At 42.1% G+C, this 15,063-nt stretch overlaps 1 protein-coding gene and 1 long non-coding RNA gene across 2 annotated transcripts; one reads left to right on the top strand and one right to left on the bottom strand.

The window, feature by feature from the left end:
• Positions 1–8,795: 8,795 nt before the first annotated feature.
• LOC146650335 (trace amine-associated receptor 4-like) lies at positions 8,796–9,944 on the bottom strand. The gene is made up of 2 exons (XM_085384324.1): positions 9,775–9,944; positions 8,796–9,609 (listed from the first exon to the last, which is right to left on the bottom strand). Exons 1-2 carry the CDS (start codon positions 9,936–9,938, stop codon positions 8,796–8,798), a joined length of 978 nt encoding a protein of 325 aa, XP_085240450.1. The 5' UTR covers positions 9,939–9,944.
• Positions 9,945–12,445: 2,501 nt separating this feature from the next.
• Positions 12,446–14,861, top strand: LOC146650334 (uncharacterized). Its single transcript, XR_014907857.1, has 4 exons — positions 12,446–12,559; positions 13,261–13,418; positions 13,844–13,901; positions 14,848–14,861. It is a non-coding gene; the product is annotated as an uncharacterized LOC146650334 (long non-coding RNA).
• Positions 14,862–15,063: the final 202 nt, after the last annotated feature.

The raw sequence follows: 15,063 nt of genomic DNA, 5'->3' as shown, positions 1-15,063 counted from the left end.
AGTTCCTCTCCTGCTTAGTGCTGAAGTCCACTATCAGCTCCTTTGTCTTACTGACGTTTAGAAGGAGGTTGTTCCTCTGGCACCAGTTCTCCAGATTCCTAATCTCCTTCAGGTAGGCCGTCTCGTTGTTATCAGAGATCAGGCCCACCACGACGGTGTCGTCAGCAAACTTGATGATGGTGGTGGAGCTGGTAGTGGCCACGCAGTCATATGTGTACAGAGAGTACAGCAGGGGGCTCAGAACACACCCCTGGGGGGCTCCAGTGCTGAGAGTGGTGGAGGCTGAGACATGTCCGCCCATCCTTACTGCCTGTGGTCTGCCAGTTAGGAAGTTGGAGATCCACTGACACATAGATGAGCTGAGTCCCAGATGCTCCAGCTTGGTGGTGAGTGTGGAGGGAATTATGGTGTTAAATGCAGAGCTGTAGTCTATGAAGAGCATTTTAACATAATTCCCCCTTCTAATGTCCAAGTGAGTGAGTGATGTGTGGAGGAGATGAGAGATGGCATCGTCTGTGGAACGATTTGGACGGTAAGCGAACTGTAGTGGGTCCAGTGTGTCTGGTAGTGAAGAAATGATGAAGTCTCTGACCAGGCGTTCAAAACACTTCATCACTACTGAGGTGAGGGCTACAGGGCGATAGTCATTGAGAGAAGCAGGGTGGGGTTTCTTCGGGACAGGAACAATGATGGACTCTTTGAAGCATGTGGGGATCACCGACTGAGATAAAGAGATGTTGAATATCTCCGTGAACACAGGAGCTAGCTGGTATGCGCAGTCTCTTAGGATACGACCTGGGATGCCGTCTGGTCCTGCTGCTTTCCTGGTGTTCACTCTCTTGAAGGCTCTCCTTACTTCATGCTCGGAGATGACGAGCACGTTTCCGGTGCTGGCAGTATCTTCCTGTCTGCAGCCGTTAGCGCCGCTAGCACTAGCATCGTTGGAGTCCTTAGCTGCAGCCTCGAAGCGAGCATAGAAAGTGTTCAGCTCGTCTGCCAGAGTCACGGCCGCGTTCGTCATACCGGTTGTTGGTGCTTTATAGTCCGTTATTGTCCTTAGTCCCCGCCACAGGCTCCTAGAGTCACTCTGTTGGAGTTGTGACTCTAGTTTCCTCCCGTAGCGCTGCTTCGCCTCTTTTACCGCCCTCCGCACGTTATATGACGCGGCTTTGTACGGGTCCATGTCCCCCGTCGTGAGTCCCGTGTTGTAGGCAGCGGTGCGGGATCTCAGAGCGTCGCGGATGGTTTTATCCACCCACGGCTTCTGGTTGGGAAACGTTGTGATAGTCTTTGTCTCCACGGTATCATCCGCTAGTTTCCCGATGAATCCCACAACCGCTTCCGTAAACACGTTGACATCATCATCGGAGCTGTTTCTGAACATGCCCCAGTCTGCGTCATCGAGTGCGTCCTGTAACGCGGCCACTGATTGATGCGTCCAGCGCGCGACCTTCCTCTGAACCGGAACTTCCTGTTTCAGCCTTTGTTTGTATTTTGGCATGAGGAAGATGGCGGCGTGATCAGATTTGCCAAACGGAGGGCGGGATTGTGCCTTGTAGCCATCCTCGACCGTAGTGTAGCAGTGGTCCAGTGTCCTTTCACCTCTGGTGGGGCAGGTGATGTGTTGATAAAAGTTCGGCGCTGCGCGTTTGAGGTTGGCGCTATTAAAGTCCCCCGTCACAATAAGCGCAGCGTCCCGGTGTTGTGTCTGGTGCTGTGTGAGTGCCTCATGCAGCTCGCATAAGGCGGTGACCGTGTCCGCTTGTGGTGGAATATAAACGGCACTTATAATGACCGATGTAAATTCCCGAGGTAGATAAAAGGGACGATACATGATGGACAGTAGTTCCAGATTTGGTGTGCAGGAGCGTGTGAGAGGAACAACGTTCGCACTGTTGCACCAGTTGTTGTTCACCATTAAACACACGCCGCCTCCCCTTGACTTCCCCGAGTCCCGTGTCCTGTCCATGCGGTGAACCGAGAAGAACTCGGCCGGCTGGATGGCGTGGTCCGGCACCGCTGGGTTCAGCCATGTCTTGGTGAAGCAGAGGAGATTGCAGTCCCGAATGTCTCTCTGGAACTTTATCCTGGCCCTGAGGTCGTCAAGCTTGTTCTCCAGTGACTGGACGTTGGCGAGCAGGATGCTAGGCAGAGGTGTGCGGTGTGCACGAGCTCTCAGCCTGTTCCTGACGCCGGCTCGCTTCCCTCTAGGCCGCCGCTGCTTCCCTTTGTTCTCCCTCAAGATCTCACTCGGCCAGCTCGGATCCGGAGTTAAAAACTTCGAATTGTGAGTACATTGTATACCAATAGAAACAAGAGTGTCACTGTCATACCTAATGTACCCAATGGTGATGATTTTGCCGATTTAGAAACGCTGAAAACTAACTTAAAAAGCAAAGACAAAGAAAAAGTGGTCGGAGCGGTCGTGACGGCAGCCGACCTCACCGGCGCCATCTTCTTAAATTCTTCAGCTCCCAAACAGACAAAAGACAAAATAAAAACCACCAATAAACAACTTAAACTTAAAAAATTACAAAGAAAGAACAATACAGTATCCACATCTTAACCAAAGAGTAAAACAGTGAAATGTGGATTATTAAATATTAGGTCTCTCTCCTCCAAGTCTCTGTCAGTACATGACTTAATAATTGATCAACAAATCGATTCACTCTGCCTTACAGAAACCTGGTTGCAGCAGGATGATTATGTTAGTTTAAATGAATCAACACCCCCGAGTCATTCTAACTACCAGAAATCTCAAAGCACTGGCCGAGGGGGCGGTGTGGCAGCAATTTTTCACACCAGCCTATTAATCAACCAAAGACCCAGACAGACTTTTAATTCATTTGAAAGCCTGATGCCTCGTCCACCCAAGTTGTAAAACTCAGAAACCAGTCTTACTTGTTATCATCTATCGTCCACCTGGGCCTTACACAGAGTTTCTCTCTGATTTCGCAGACTTTTTATCTAATTCAGTTCTGAGCTCAGATAAAATAATTATTGTGGGTGATTTTAACATCCATGTAGATGCTAAAAATGACAGCCTCAACATGGCATTTAATCTGTTATTAGACTCAATTGGCTTCTCTCAAAATGTAAAAGAACCCACCCACCACTTTAATCACACTCTAGATCTTGTTTTAACATATGGCATAGAAACTGAACATTTAACAGTGTTTCCTGAAAACCCTCTCCTGTCTGATCATTTCCTGATAACATTTACATTTACAATAATTGATTACACAGCGGTGGAGAGTAGACTTTATCAAAGTAGATGTCTTTCTGAAAGCGCTGTAACTAAGTTTAAGAATATAATCCACCCACTGTTATCATCTTCAATGCCCTGTACCAACACAGAGCAGAGCAGCTATCTGAACGCTACCCCAACAGAGGTCGATTATCTTGTTAATAATTTTTACCTCCTCACTACGTACGACTCTGGATACTGTAGCTCCTGTGAAAACTAAGGCCTCAAATCAGAAGTACCTGACTCCGTGGTATAATTCTCAAACACGTAGCCTAAAGCAGATGACTCGTAAGCTGGAGAGGAAATGACGTGTCACAAACTTAGAGGATCATCATTTAGCCTGGAGAAATAGTTTGTTGCTTTATAAGAAAGCCCTCCGCAAAGCCGGAACATCTTACTATTCATCACTGATTGAAGAAAATAAGAACAACCCCAGGGTTCTCTTCAGCTCTGTAGCCAGGCTGACAAACAGTCAGAGCTCTGTTGAGCCAACCATCCCTTTAACGTTAACTAGTAATGACTTCATGAACTTCTTCACAAATAACATTTTTATCATTAGAGAAAAACTTACCAATAATCATCCCACAGATGTAATATTATCTACAGCTACTCTTAGTACCATTGATGTTAAGTTAGACTCTTTCTCTCCAATTGATCTTTCTGAGTTAACTTCAATAATTACTTCCTCCAAACCATCAACGTGTCTTTTAGACCCCATTGTAATGCAAAGTTATTTAAGGGCTAGTTTTATTGCAATGGGAGAGTTTACTGACTGACGCGCAGAAGAAATAGTTCTTTATGCAGCCTAGATGGTGTGAATGACGAGACCAGAGACTGCAATATCTTGTTGAGGAAAAACCAAAAATATATTGAATAAATGGGGGAAAGGGGAGATGGAACAAAATAATTAAAACAACACACAACATAAATAAATGCCCACAATTAATTAATAAATTAATTCTGTGATTTTTTTCTGTGCAAGAGTCCTTTTGTTAAGTGTCCTTTTGGTCCTTTGTTAAAGTTTCTTTTTTAAAGTTTGCTTTTAAGGAATTCCTCCTTAGGGTCCAGCTTCATGTAATGGGGAAATATGTCCGTAATCCAAAGACTGCAAAGTGGGGGAAAAGAGGGGAAAAAAGAATGGCCCATCCGGCTCGCCACTTCAATATGAAGAAGATCAATTCAAGGTGGGAAAAAAAACCCTGACCTGTAGGCCAGAAAAATGTCCATTAGCACAGCGGTCTCCAACCTTTTTTGCACCACGGACCGGTTTATGCCCGACAATATTTTCACGGACCGGCCTTTAAGGTGTCGCGGAAAATAAAACTAGTACCGGTACCGAAAAAAAGAAGATTTATTCATAACACACGTGAAAAAACCCAGGAAAACCGAGTTAACGATAAAAACGATAACAAAATAACGCTGAAAACCGATAAAAACCCTGAAAACTATACATTTCACACATGAGCCTCAACTCTCTCGGCCCGGGAACCAAACGACTCACGGACCGGTACCGGTTCGAGGCCCGGGGGTAGGGGACGACTGCATTAGCACATCAAGTTCAATTCAGTTTACCGGTAAATAAATACATTTTTCTGCAAGTCTATGCAACAATACGAATCATGAATTATCATCATCATCATCAGTCACAAATGTACAACAGTTAAATTATTAATCATCTTGGCTACGTAACTTAATCCATACATTCCAGTAGCGTTCACTACAAACAAATACAGAAACAACATTAAAGAAAAACAACTGTCTAACAGACAGCATAGCCGAATTCAAGGCAACACATAACAATAATCAGTCAATTGCAATTTGTTTCATAGAAAACCCATTTAAGTGCTTAAATAAATAAAAGTGTTAAAAAAAAAACAGTTTTCGAACCGGAGTTCTACTTGCGGTGAGAACGCCGCCGAACAAAGTAATTTTTTAATCGCGGAAACGATCGACTCGTTACTGACAACTAAAAGGTTGCTTTTGGTAGATGTTAAGGACACTTACTGCTGAGGTGATACAATTTTATAGACGAATGGAGGGGAGAAAACGCTTTGTTTTCCAACGCCGTTCTAAACGCCATCAGCTTACAGCCACAGAAGAGGTCGAACCCGAAAGTATCCCTCCACAGCCAGTTTTCATACTTGCCACGACGTGGAAGGAGCAAATCAGGAGAGGGGCCTCAAATCAGCTGACGTGGGTCATGTGACAATGCGTAGGTGATATGGGTTACACCATTCCTACAAAACTGCTCAAAGAAATCCTGCCATTAATTAATTCTTCGACCTTAAATATGATCAATCTATCGCTAATAATCAGCTATGTACCACAGGCCTTCAAGCTGGCTGTAGTTAAACCTTTACTCAAAAAGCATCTCTAGACCCAGCAGTCTTAGCTAATTATAGGCCAATCTCCAACCTTCCTTTCATATCAAACATCCTTGAAAGAGTAGTTGTCAAACACCTAACAGATCATCTGCAGAGGAATGGCTTATTTGAAGAGTTTCAGTCAGGTTTCAGAGCTCATCACAGCACAGAAACAGCTTTAGTGAAGGTTACAAATGATCTTCTTATGGCCTCTGACAGTGGACTCATCTCTGTGCTTGTCCTGCTAGACCTCAGTGCAGCGTTCGATACTGTCAACCATAATATCCTATTAGAGCGATTAGAACATGCTGTAGGTATTACAGGTACTGTGCTGCAGTGGTTTGTATCATATCTATCTATTAGACTCCAGTTTGTCATGTAAATGGAGAGTCCTCTTCACACACTGAGGTTAATTATGGAGTTCCACAGGGTTCAGTGCTAGGACCAATTCTGTTTACATTATACATGCTTCCCTTAGGCAGTATCATTAGAAGACATAGCATACATTTACACTGCTATGCAGATGACACCCAGCTCTATCTGTCCATGAAGCCAGATAACACACACCAATGAGTTAAACTGCAGGAATGTCTTAAAGACATAAAGACCTGGATGGCCGCTAACTTTCTGCTGCTTAATTCAGATCAAACTGACGTTATTGTACTCGGCCCTGAAAAGCTTAGAAATATGGTATCTAAGCAGATTCTTACTCTGGATGGCATTACCTTGGCCTCCAGTAACACTGTGAGGAACCTTGGAGTCATTTTTGACCAGGACATGTCCTTCAACGCATATATTAAACAAATATGTAAGACTGCTTTCTTCCATTTGTGCAACATCTCTAAAATATCCTGTCTCTTAGTGACGCTGAAAAACTAGTTCATGCATTTATTACTTCCAGGCTGGACGACTGTAATTCATTATTATCAGGATGTCCTAAAAACTCACTGAAAAGCCTTCAGTTAATTCAAAATCCTGCTCCTCACATACAAGGTCTTACATAATCAGGCCCCATCTTATCTTAATGACCTTATTGTACTATATCACCTTATTAGAGCACTTCGCTCTCGCTCTGCAGGCCTACTTGTTGTTCCTAGAGTATTTAAATAGACGTAGGCTGCCGGGGATTCCCATGACTCATTGAGTTTTTCCTTTCCAGTCACCTTTCTCACTCACTATGTATTAATAGATCTCTTTGCATTGAATCATACCTGTTATTAATCTGTGTCTCTCTTCCACAGCATGTCTTTATCCTGTCTTCCTTCTCTCACCCCAACCAATCACAGCAGATGGCCCCGCCCCTCCCTGAGCCTGGTTCTGCTGGAGGTTTTTTCCTGTTAAAAGGGAGTTTTTCCTTCCAACTGTCGCCAAAGTGCTTGCTCATAGGGGGCAGTGTTGGTCAAGTTACTTGAAAAAAGTAATCAGTAACTAATTACTGATTACCTCCCCAAAAAAGTAATCCCGTTACTTTACTGATTACTTATTTTCAAAAGTAATTAATTACTTAGTTACTTAGTTACTTTTTAAAAACACAATTTACAACCTGAAGAGGTGATAAAGTGATAGATCTTTCAGCCCAATTCTACTTTTTCTGCATAATCCATCATACAAAATGTAATCAAATGGAAAAGTCTCTTTTTTTTAACTTGTTTTATCAGTTTTAATCTTTTAACTTTATGCATCAAGCAAAAATTTAATTATATGCAACATTCTCTGACTTGAATAAATTAGTTTAACATTTAAACCTATTTTCTACACATTCCAGCACATAAAATAAAATATTTTTTGTGTTTACACTCACTCTTTCAAATAGATGCAAGTAAAACACAGCAGAAAATAAATAAAGTCAAAGACTCAGCGGTCCTGTTGCTCTATTTTCACCTGTAAAGCAGGACTGGCGTAGGCGGAGGTTTACCCTGGTGCAGGTGTGCCGCGGTCAGTTGAAGAATCCACGTGTTTCTCTGTGAATTTCCCATTATGTCGTTGCGCACTCAGTGCTTGCTTGGAAGTTTAGGGGGGTTTTTCACTGTAAAAAGAAGTTTTCTTCCCATGCACGTTGGACGCTAATGTTTTTGTCACTTTTTATGGAATCAAACTCAAAATAAGGTCAGTACTTCCACGCTTTAAACGCTGCACGCTCATACTCTCTCCCACAATCGATATGTGATCCATTGTTGATCTGCACACAGCTGTTGTCACTAACGGCGCACTCGCTTACGTCACTGTCGTGAGACATTCTCGCAAAAAATCACGGTTTTAGTAATGCAGTGAGGCAGCGTTCCTACGGGAAAGTAACGGTAATCTAATTACCGTTTTTGCAATAGTAATCCCTTACTTTACTCGTTACTTGAAAAAAGTAATCAGATTACAGTAACGCGTTACAAGTAACGCATTACTGCCCATCTCTGATAGGGGGTCATGTGATTGTTGGGTTTTTCTCTGTATCTATTATTGTAGGGTCTACTGTACAATATAAAGTGTCTTGAGGCGACTGCTGTTGTGATTTGGTGCTATATAAATAAAACTGAATTGAATGTCTGCCACGGATGTGTATAGGCACTGCTAATGTTAGCATGAACAGATAAGTCCTGCAAGCTTGGAAGTTGTAGTGGGCTGAGCTAACTCTTGTCCCACCTGTTTATATTTCGTTATGGGAGCTGGAGTGGGCAAGTTATTTGCTTGGAGGTCTATCTTTTTGCTTTTCACTGTCAGACACAACGCAGCAACACACTACTTATATGTGCATACATTTTTTTCTACGGTGACTACAAAAAATAGTGCACAGTAAAAGAGTAAAAATGTGTTAACTACACATTAATTAAACATTTTGTGCTTTGGGCAAACAAGTGAAAATGAACAGTACTCTATGTTTGTTAGCCTAACATAAAAATGTAAAGACATACTACATATGCACTACAAAGGCTTTTTTCCACTCTGTTCACATTACTTCATCTATTATTTAAAGAATCACCAACAAGAAAAAATGCAGCTGTCATTGTAAAGGACTTCGGCTTTGGGTCTTTTCAAAACATATAAGAAAACCAATGAGTACTTTATTAGTTGTGAGTAGTTTATTTATTTGTGTGTGTGTTTGTGTGTGCGCACGCGTGCATGTGTGTGTGTGTGTGTGCGCATGTGTGTGTGTGTGTTTGTTTGTGTGTGATGAAGAGTTTCAAAATCTTGGTCTAACGCATGGTGACTTTAGAAGAGTCAGGCTGCAGTATCTGAAGAGTAACAATGACTTTTATAGATTTTCTGAACCAGGGGTAGAAAAAGACATATATAATGGGGTTCAGACATGAGTTAAAGTAGGCTAAGCATAGAACAAATGTCAGTGATGAAGCACTTGGCAAGCTGTCTTGGCCTGTGAGAGCCACACAGTAATATGGACACATACATATAAGAAACACAACAACAACAATACCAAGAGTCCAGGCTGCTTTCAGCTCCGATTTCTTTGCAGTTACTGTTACTGATCGCTGGTGAGTGACTGCAAGCTGAGACCTCATGGCACGAGCCTGAGACACAGCCACCACAAACACTCTCAGATACAAAACTACAATCACAGTAAAGGGAACAATAAAGGAAAAAGTAACATCAACAAGTCCTGCGATGTAATTAATGACAAAGACACACTCTCCAATGCAAGAGTTATACCTGCCTGGTTGCTCCAGGTTATCCATCAGAATCAGACTTTGAAAGATGACAGAACAGATCCAACACAAACAGACAACAATTTTAACTCTTTGTTGTGTGATCTTGGTGGAGTAATGCAGAGGGTAACAAATAGCCAAATATCGATCAACAGATATGATCACCATGGTTCCTATGGAGGCCGAGGTGATGACATATGCTAGGTATTGATACAGAGTGCACATGATGTCACCGAGGAACCAGCAGCCATCTATCAGCACAATTTGGAAGAACAAGAGGAGGCCCACACAGAAATCAGCGACAGCCAGAGAAAGGAGCAGGAGGTTGGTGGGGCTGTGGAGCTGCCTGAATAGGGAGAGAAAACACAATATTTTATATTTAGTTTTCTCTATCAAGTGTTATTCAAATTGAAGTATATAGTGCAGAGGCTTAAAAAGAAAAGAAATACTATCTGTGAAAAGAAATGTCTTTCTTACTGCTTGAGATCAATTCAGTTTGATATCTTTCTACCTGAAATGTGAGACGGAGATGATGACCAACAGGTTAAGAATCACAGTAAGCAGAGAAATGAAGGACAGCAAAATATAAGTCAGCATGATCTCAAAGTGTGGACGCCTGGGCCTCATGCAGGAGGTGTTAAAGAGTTGTTGAAAGCAGAGTTCAGTTTCCTCCATCACTGCTGGAAGAACGGCAAACTGAACTAAAATGTGTCTGTCGTCTTTATATTCATCCTCCCCTCCTTCTTCCACACCTCTGTTGTTGTTGCTGGTGTGGTTTTTCTATTCCTGTAATATACTGTGTGACAGCATACTGTCACCTCATAGTAAAACAGTTCTCAATTTCTGGTCCACTGGGGCTTTTCTGTGGTGCTTTTCCCCCCCACGTGTTCTTACTTACTTCCATAGTCCAGTGATATGAATATTAGGTGAGTACCATTGAGTGGATGATGGCAAACTGTCATTTATCCTGAAAGGGAAGGCTGAGTGGTTAAGGCTTGACAGTTGGACCTAATCGGCTCCCTTGACCTGCTCTGAAGGTCCTCTGAGAGCTGGAAGGTCACTGCAACCAGGGTGACAAAGCCCTAAAACTGGCTAAGAAGTTATAATGTGCTGCCTCTCTGTTTGCTTTGTGAGGGTTCAGAGGAGATTCGGGAGTTTACAATACGGCTGCCCCTCCCCAAGCCTAGTTCTACTGGAGGTTTTTTCGAATTAAATTGAGTTTTTTCTTCCCATTGTAGGCACGTGCTTGCACATAGGTGTTTGTGTGATTGGTGGGCCTTATGTGTATCGTTATAGGGTCTTTATCTTGAAAGTCAAGAAGGCTCAGCAGCGGCTGTAATACGTGAGGAGGCAGAGGAAATTCTGCATGTCGGCCAAAATCCTCAGCAGGTTCTACAGCTGTATTGTGGAGCCCACACTGACCAGCTGCATCACTGCATGGTACAGCAGCACTACTGACATTGACCGCAAATGCCTGCAGAGAGTGATAACAACTGCAGAGAAGATCACCAGAAGTACGCTGCCCTCTCTCCAGAGCATCTACCATTGCAGAGTCCAGAGGAGAGCTGCCTCCACCCTCAAAGACCCCACACACCCCAACATGGACTGTTCCAACACGTTCTCACTCCCAACTCGTCAAACGTGTGACGCATGGTCAGGCTCCCTCTGCTGCACTTATGGACGCGCAGGTACCCCCCTCGCGTCGGGAATTGACGTGAAGGGTCCTCCGATTGAAGAGATTGCCGCGGAAGTGCCTGTTGTAGGTATATTTAGACATTTTCCAAATCACATTGTAGTGACGTATACAGAACACAATAAATTATATAATGTAAACAACTACCTGAAAAACAGGTAGAACGATACTTTTGTATCGTTTGTTGCATTTATGGAGGGAGTGATGTATGCTGGGTAATGGCACAGCTAGCTACTGGGTGACTTTATTCACCCGCTTCGGCTGTTATCAGTCCATACAATGGGCGTTATTAGCACAAATCAGTCCCATAGATATGGGCCATCTCCTGCTAGATTGTTCAGAAGGTTGTTCTCATCCATCCAGATGGAGGATCACTAACAGGAGCGTGGAAGACTCCAGAATCCACTCTGGCTGCAATCCGGTGGATATGCAGTGGGTACAGGTAAGACCATTTAAACGGACAGCATTTATAGACTGACTATTAAAAGTCAGCGAGTGTCAGTAATGTTAATGTGGTTATGTTAGTAATACACAGAGTGCTAATATAACAGCTTTAAGATGCATTTGTAGATATTATTACGTGTTTTACCGTCTTTATGGTGCTAGCTTAAAGTTACGGTGTAAACGTTAGCTTATATTGGAGTAAAGCTGTTACTGGTTAAACGATGTTAGCACAGAAATATTAGCTTCTATCATGACTGATGAAGTTACTAGTTAATAAAGTTTCCAGTAAAGTGTTTAATCGCAGCCACAGACTGACAGCAAATATCTCGATTAGCTTCAGTGCATCTATAATAAATATGTGCAAGTTTCAGTGCTTCGTTTAAACTGTATGATACTTATACTGACCCAGGGTCAGTGTAAAATACAATCCTAGCTGTGTGAACAAAGCCTGGCTCCTTTAATCCTGCATGACAAACCTCAGGATGCAGGTTATTATTACTCTTTCCTGCTGGCACACCTGTCACACCAGAGAGTCAGCTAGAAACGTACAGTGACGTGGACATCATGCAAAGACTGCCAGACTCTGTAATACTGCAAATGATCAGTGACTCAGGTTATCACTGAACTTTAAACGGCACCTCTGTGTCTCTGTGTGCTGAACATCTAGGATTGAGTCAGGCTGCATTGACTGTGGGACTTTAATGTTTTAAAAGCAGGTTGAAGACGGCTCAGAAACATTTGAAGATTAAAATTCAGCATTATGGCTGCTGGTGGTTTGTAAAGCCTCTACTCAGCTGTATTTTTGTTACTAATTCATGTTTGTTGTTGTTTAACACAGATTTCAGAAGAGCAAAGATGCTTAATAGTTTAACTAGATTTCATTTGTCAGTGTGGGACTGCTGAGTCACCTGAAGAACTCATTTCATTCATTCTCCACATGATGTTCATTTACAGAAATGTTTCACAGGAACTGATTCCTCCCAAAGGGTGAACTAGTGTGTTTCCATAGATTACCTCTGTATGAATGTACTTTTAAATGAAGGCAAGTGTTTGTCCTTTTTTGTTCCTCAGGTACAGTACGTGATATCAAGGGCAGGCGGTCAACACTGGGGACAAGAAGCAGACGTACTTCCAAGAGGGAGCTGCAGTGAGGTCAGAGGTCAGAATCTGAAACAGCTCAGGTTTATATTTTAGAGGTTATAAAAAATCAAAATGTATTTATGAAGAAACCTTTAAATAATAGTCATAATTCTGATTATTATAAGAAATATCAAACATGTAAGTGGATTTTCTGTTACACATATTGTGTTAGACCTGCAATAAACTGGCAGCCTGTCTTTGTCCTGTATCAGCTGGGATAGGCTTCATCCTCCCGCAACCCTGAATTGGATACATTGTATTCCAATTATGTAATCTGATCATTTACAAACTCAAGGTATCTAATCAAAATGTAAGTAATAATTATAAAATGGGAAAGCAGAAATAAGTGTGACATAAATGTAAATGTGTGAGCTGACATAGAGGACAGCTACATGTAGTCTGAAAAACCTTTGTTGTCAAGTTTGCAGGTATATCAGCACGAGACATTCTTACATAGAAGAGACGTTAAAGTCTCTAACTCAGTGAAGCATTATTGGTCCCGTCTGTTTGGATAAATATAGTAAGTTGATGTTTGTCCATTTATTGACACATTTTCTTAAGTGCTTATCCAGCTCAGGATCACAGTGGAGCTGCAGCTGGATATGTTCACTAAATAAACCTTACAAAAGTTAACAATAAACCTGCATCCATGTACGTTGTTGTCCACAGGATGTGGAACATGTTAATAAATGTTTGTGTTTATGCCTGTGTCTTTCACAGGAGGCGCTGGAAGGTTTCCCTAATAGTTCCTGGTGAATCAAAGCAGAACCATAAAGGTTGCTGGACTGCATGATGGCCTTACCCCTGAGCAGTCATCCTGTTAAAGGAGGAACCAGTTAGAAGCTGTTTTCAAAGTAGCTGAGCAGATTTCATCTCAAGTAAGCAATTAACTGTTTGTTCATCTGTTCTGCCACTTAAAGAGCATTTAAGGACGTCTTTTGAGTGTCCAGTTGAATTCATTCTACTGGCTCTCATGGTCATTTGTTATTATAGACATATTTTTCATGTTCATCCAGCTATTTAGTAAATTCTATCTATTTAGTAATATCCGTCAGCTATAAAATGTAATATAAATATAAAAATATCTAAATATCTCCTGTCTTTTATGTTTTAATGATGTAAGTCTGTTATCGTGTTACATTAGCATTCCTCACATATCAATGAGATGCTGTACAGTACAATCCTACTGACACAGCAGAGGGATAACGACGGCTATTCAACATCGTTACACGACACATTCGAGCTGCATGACGCAGACAAAGTGGCTAAATCATCTTTTTGTGGTTTATTGTCTTCAAACCAGCAGACAAAGCCGATTGCAGAAGATGTCAGAGAAGAACTTCAGGCCGTGGACTGAAAAGGTATTTTTTTCTTGTTATCAAAAGACATTTGGAGAGGCAGCTTCTACAACTGGTTGCGCTAAAGTAAAGCTTACAGTCTAAGAAATCACAGTGTTGATATTCAGCACAAAGAGAAAAGCTCACTTGTTTGAATTTATTTACAATCATAGTTTTATAAATTGTGACTGTAAACAGCTTTTACAGCTGTGATATTGTTTGACACTCGATATCAGGTGATGGGTTTAATTTAAAGGTTTCTGTGTCCCAATGAGCCATTTACACTGACCAGTGTCAGTTTAACTGTAACACATTCATTATTTAGATTCAACAAAGAAATAACTGAATGTAAAAATGGCAGCCCTCAGGCAGGTTTATAGAGATACATGCATGCATTATGAAATTTATGTATCCCAGATAATTGTTATTCATCTAGTCATGGCAGACCTACCTCTTCCTCCCAAGTTAACTGCAACCCAAAAGAACTAGTGGGGCTATTTACACACTCACAACCAGTGTGAGGTAAAAAGAGCCACCAAAAAGCTGTCAGCCACAGATGTGCTAGAAGAGTTAGAAACTCTACTTATGGAGAAACTTTCTAAGTCTAACAGGGGACAGGTACTCCTGCCCAAATAACATGATATAACCCCACATACAGCCCAGCCATAAAGTGAACCAAGTCATTTAGTTAAAGACAGCATGGGACCAAATGCATGTAACCAGCCTGCACCAACCTGACATTTCTTCCTCCTGAATTAAATGAATGGATGGATGAAAGTTAAATGACTACAAACCTAAAGCCACTAGTTCCCACACTGGAGCTCCCTGACACTGTGTGTTAACCGTATTTAGCTTGTATCAACAGTTGTAACAGGCTAAGCCACCTGAGACACTGCATTGAATGATTGTTCCTGTCTTAATGGTTTCAGCTGACTGGTTTCAGCTCAGATGTTCTGCTTTTTCCTTTCAGTAGATCAAAGCAGCTCCTTCTGCTTCCAATTTAGAAGAAGAAGAAGAAGAAGGCGAAGGCTTCAGCGAAGTGGCGTTCATGGTCTCAGTGAACAGTCACGGTCACACACTGCATGTGGTTTTAAAAGCAACATGTCTGTTCACCACAACACTGGAGATGTGTAATATTAGTGCAGCTACGGTTTGTTCTTGAACATCAGTTCTGTTTTCTACTTTG

Source organism: Rhamphochromis longiceps, linkage group LG16 (genome assembly GCF_057381845.1).
Source record: "Rhamphochromis longiceps isolate RC_006_pf linkage group LG16, R_longiceps_female_GT1.1, whole genome shotgun sequence".
Lineage (NCBI taxonomy): Eukaryota > Metazoa > Chordata > Actinopteri > Cichliformes > Cichlidae > Rhamphochromis > Rhamphochromis longiceps.
The sequence above is the reverse complement of the archived record's forward strand: the minus strand, read 5'-3'. Positions and strand labels throughout refer to the sequence as shown.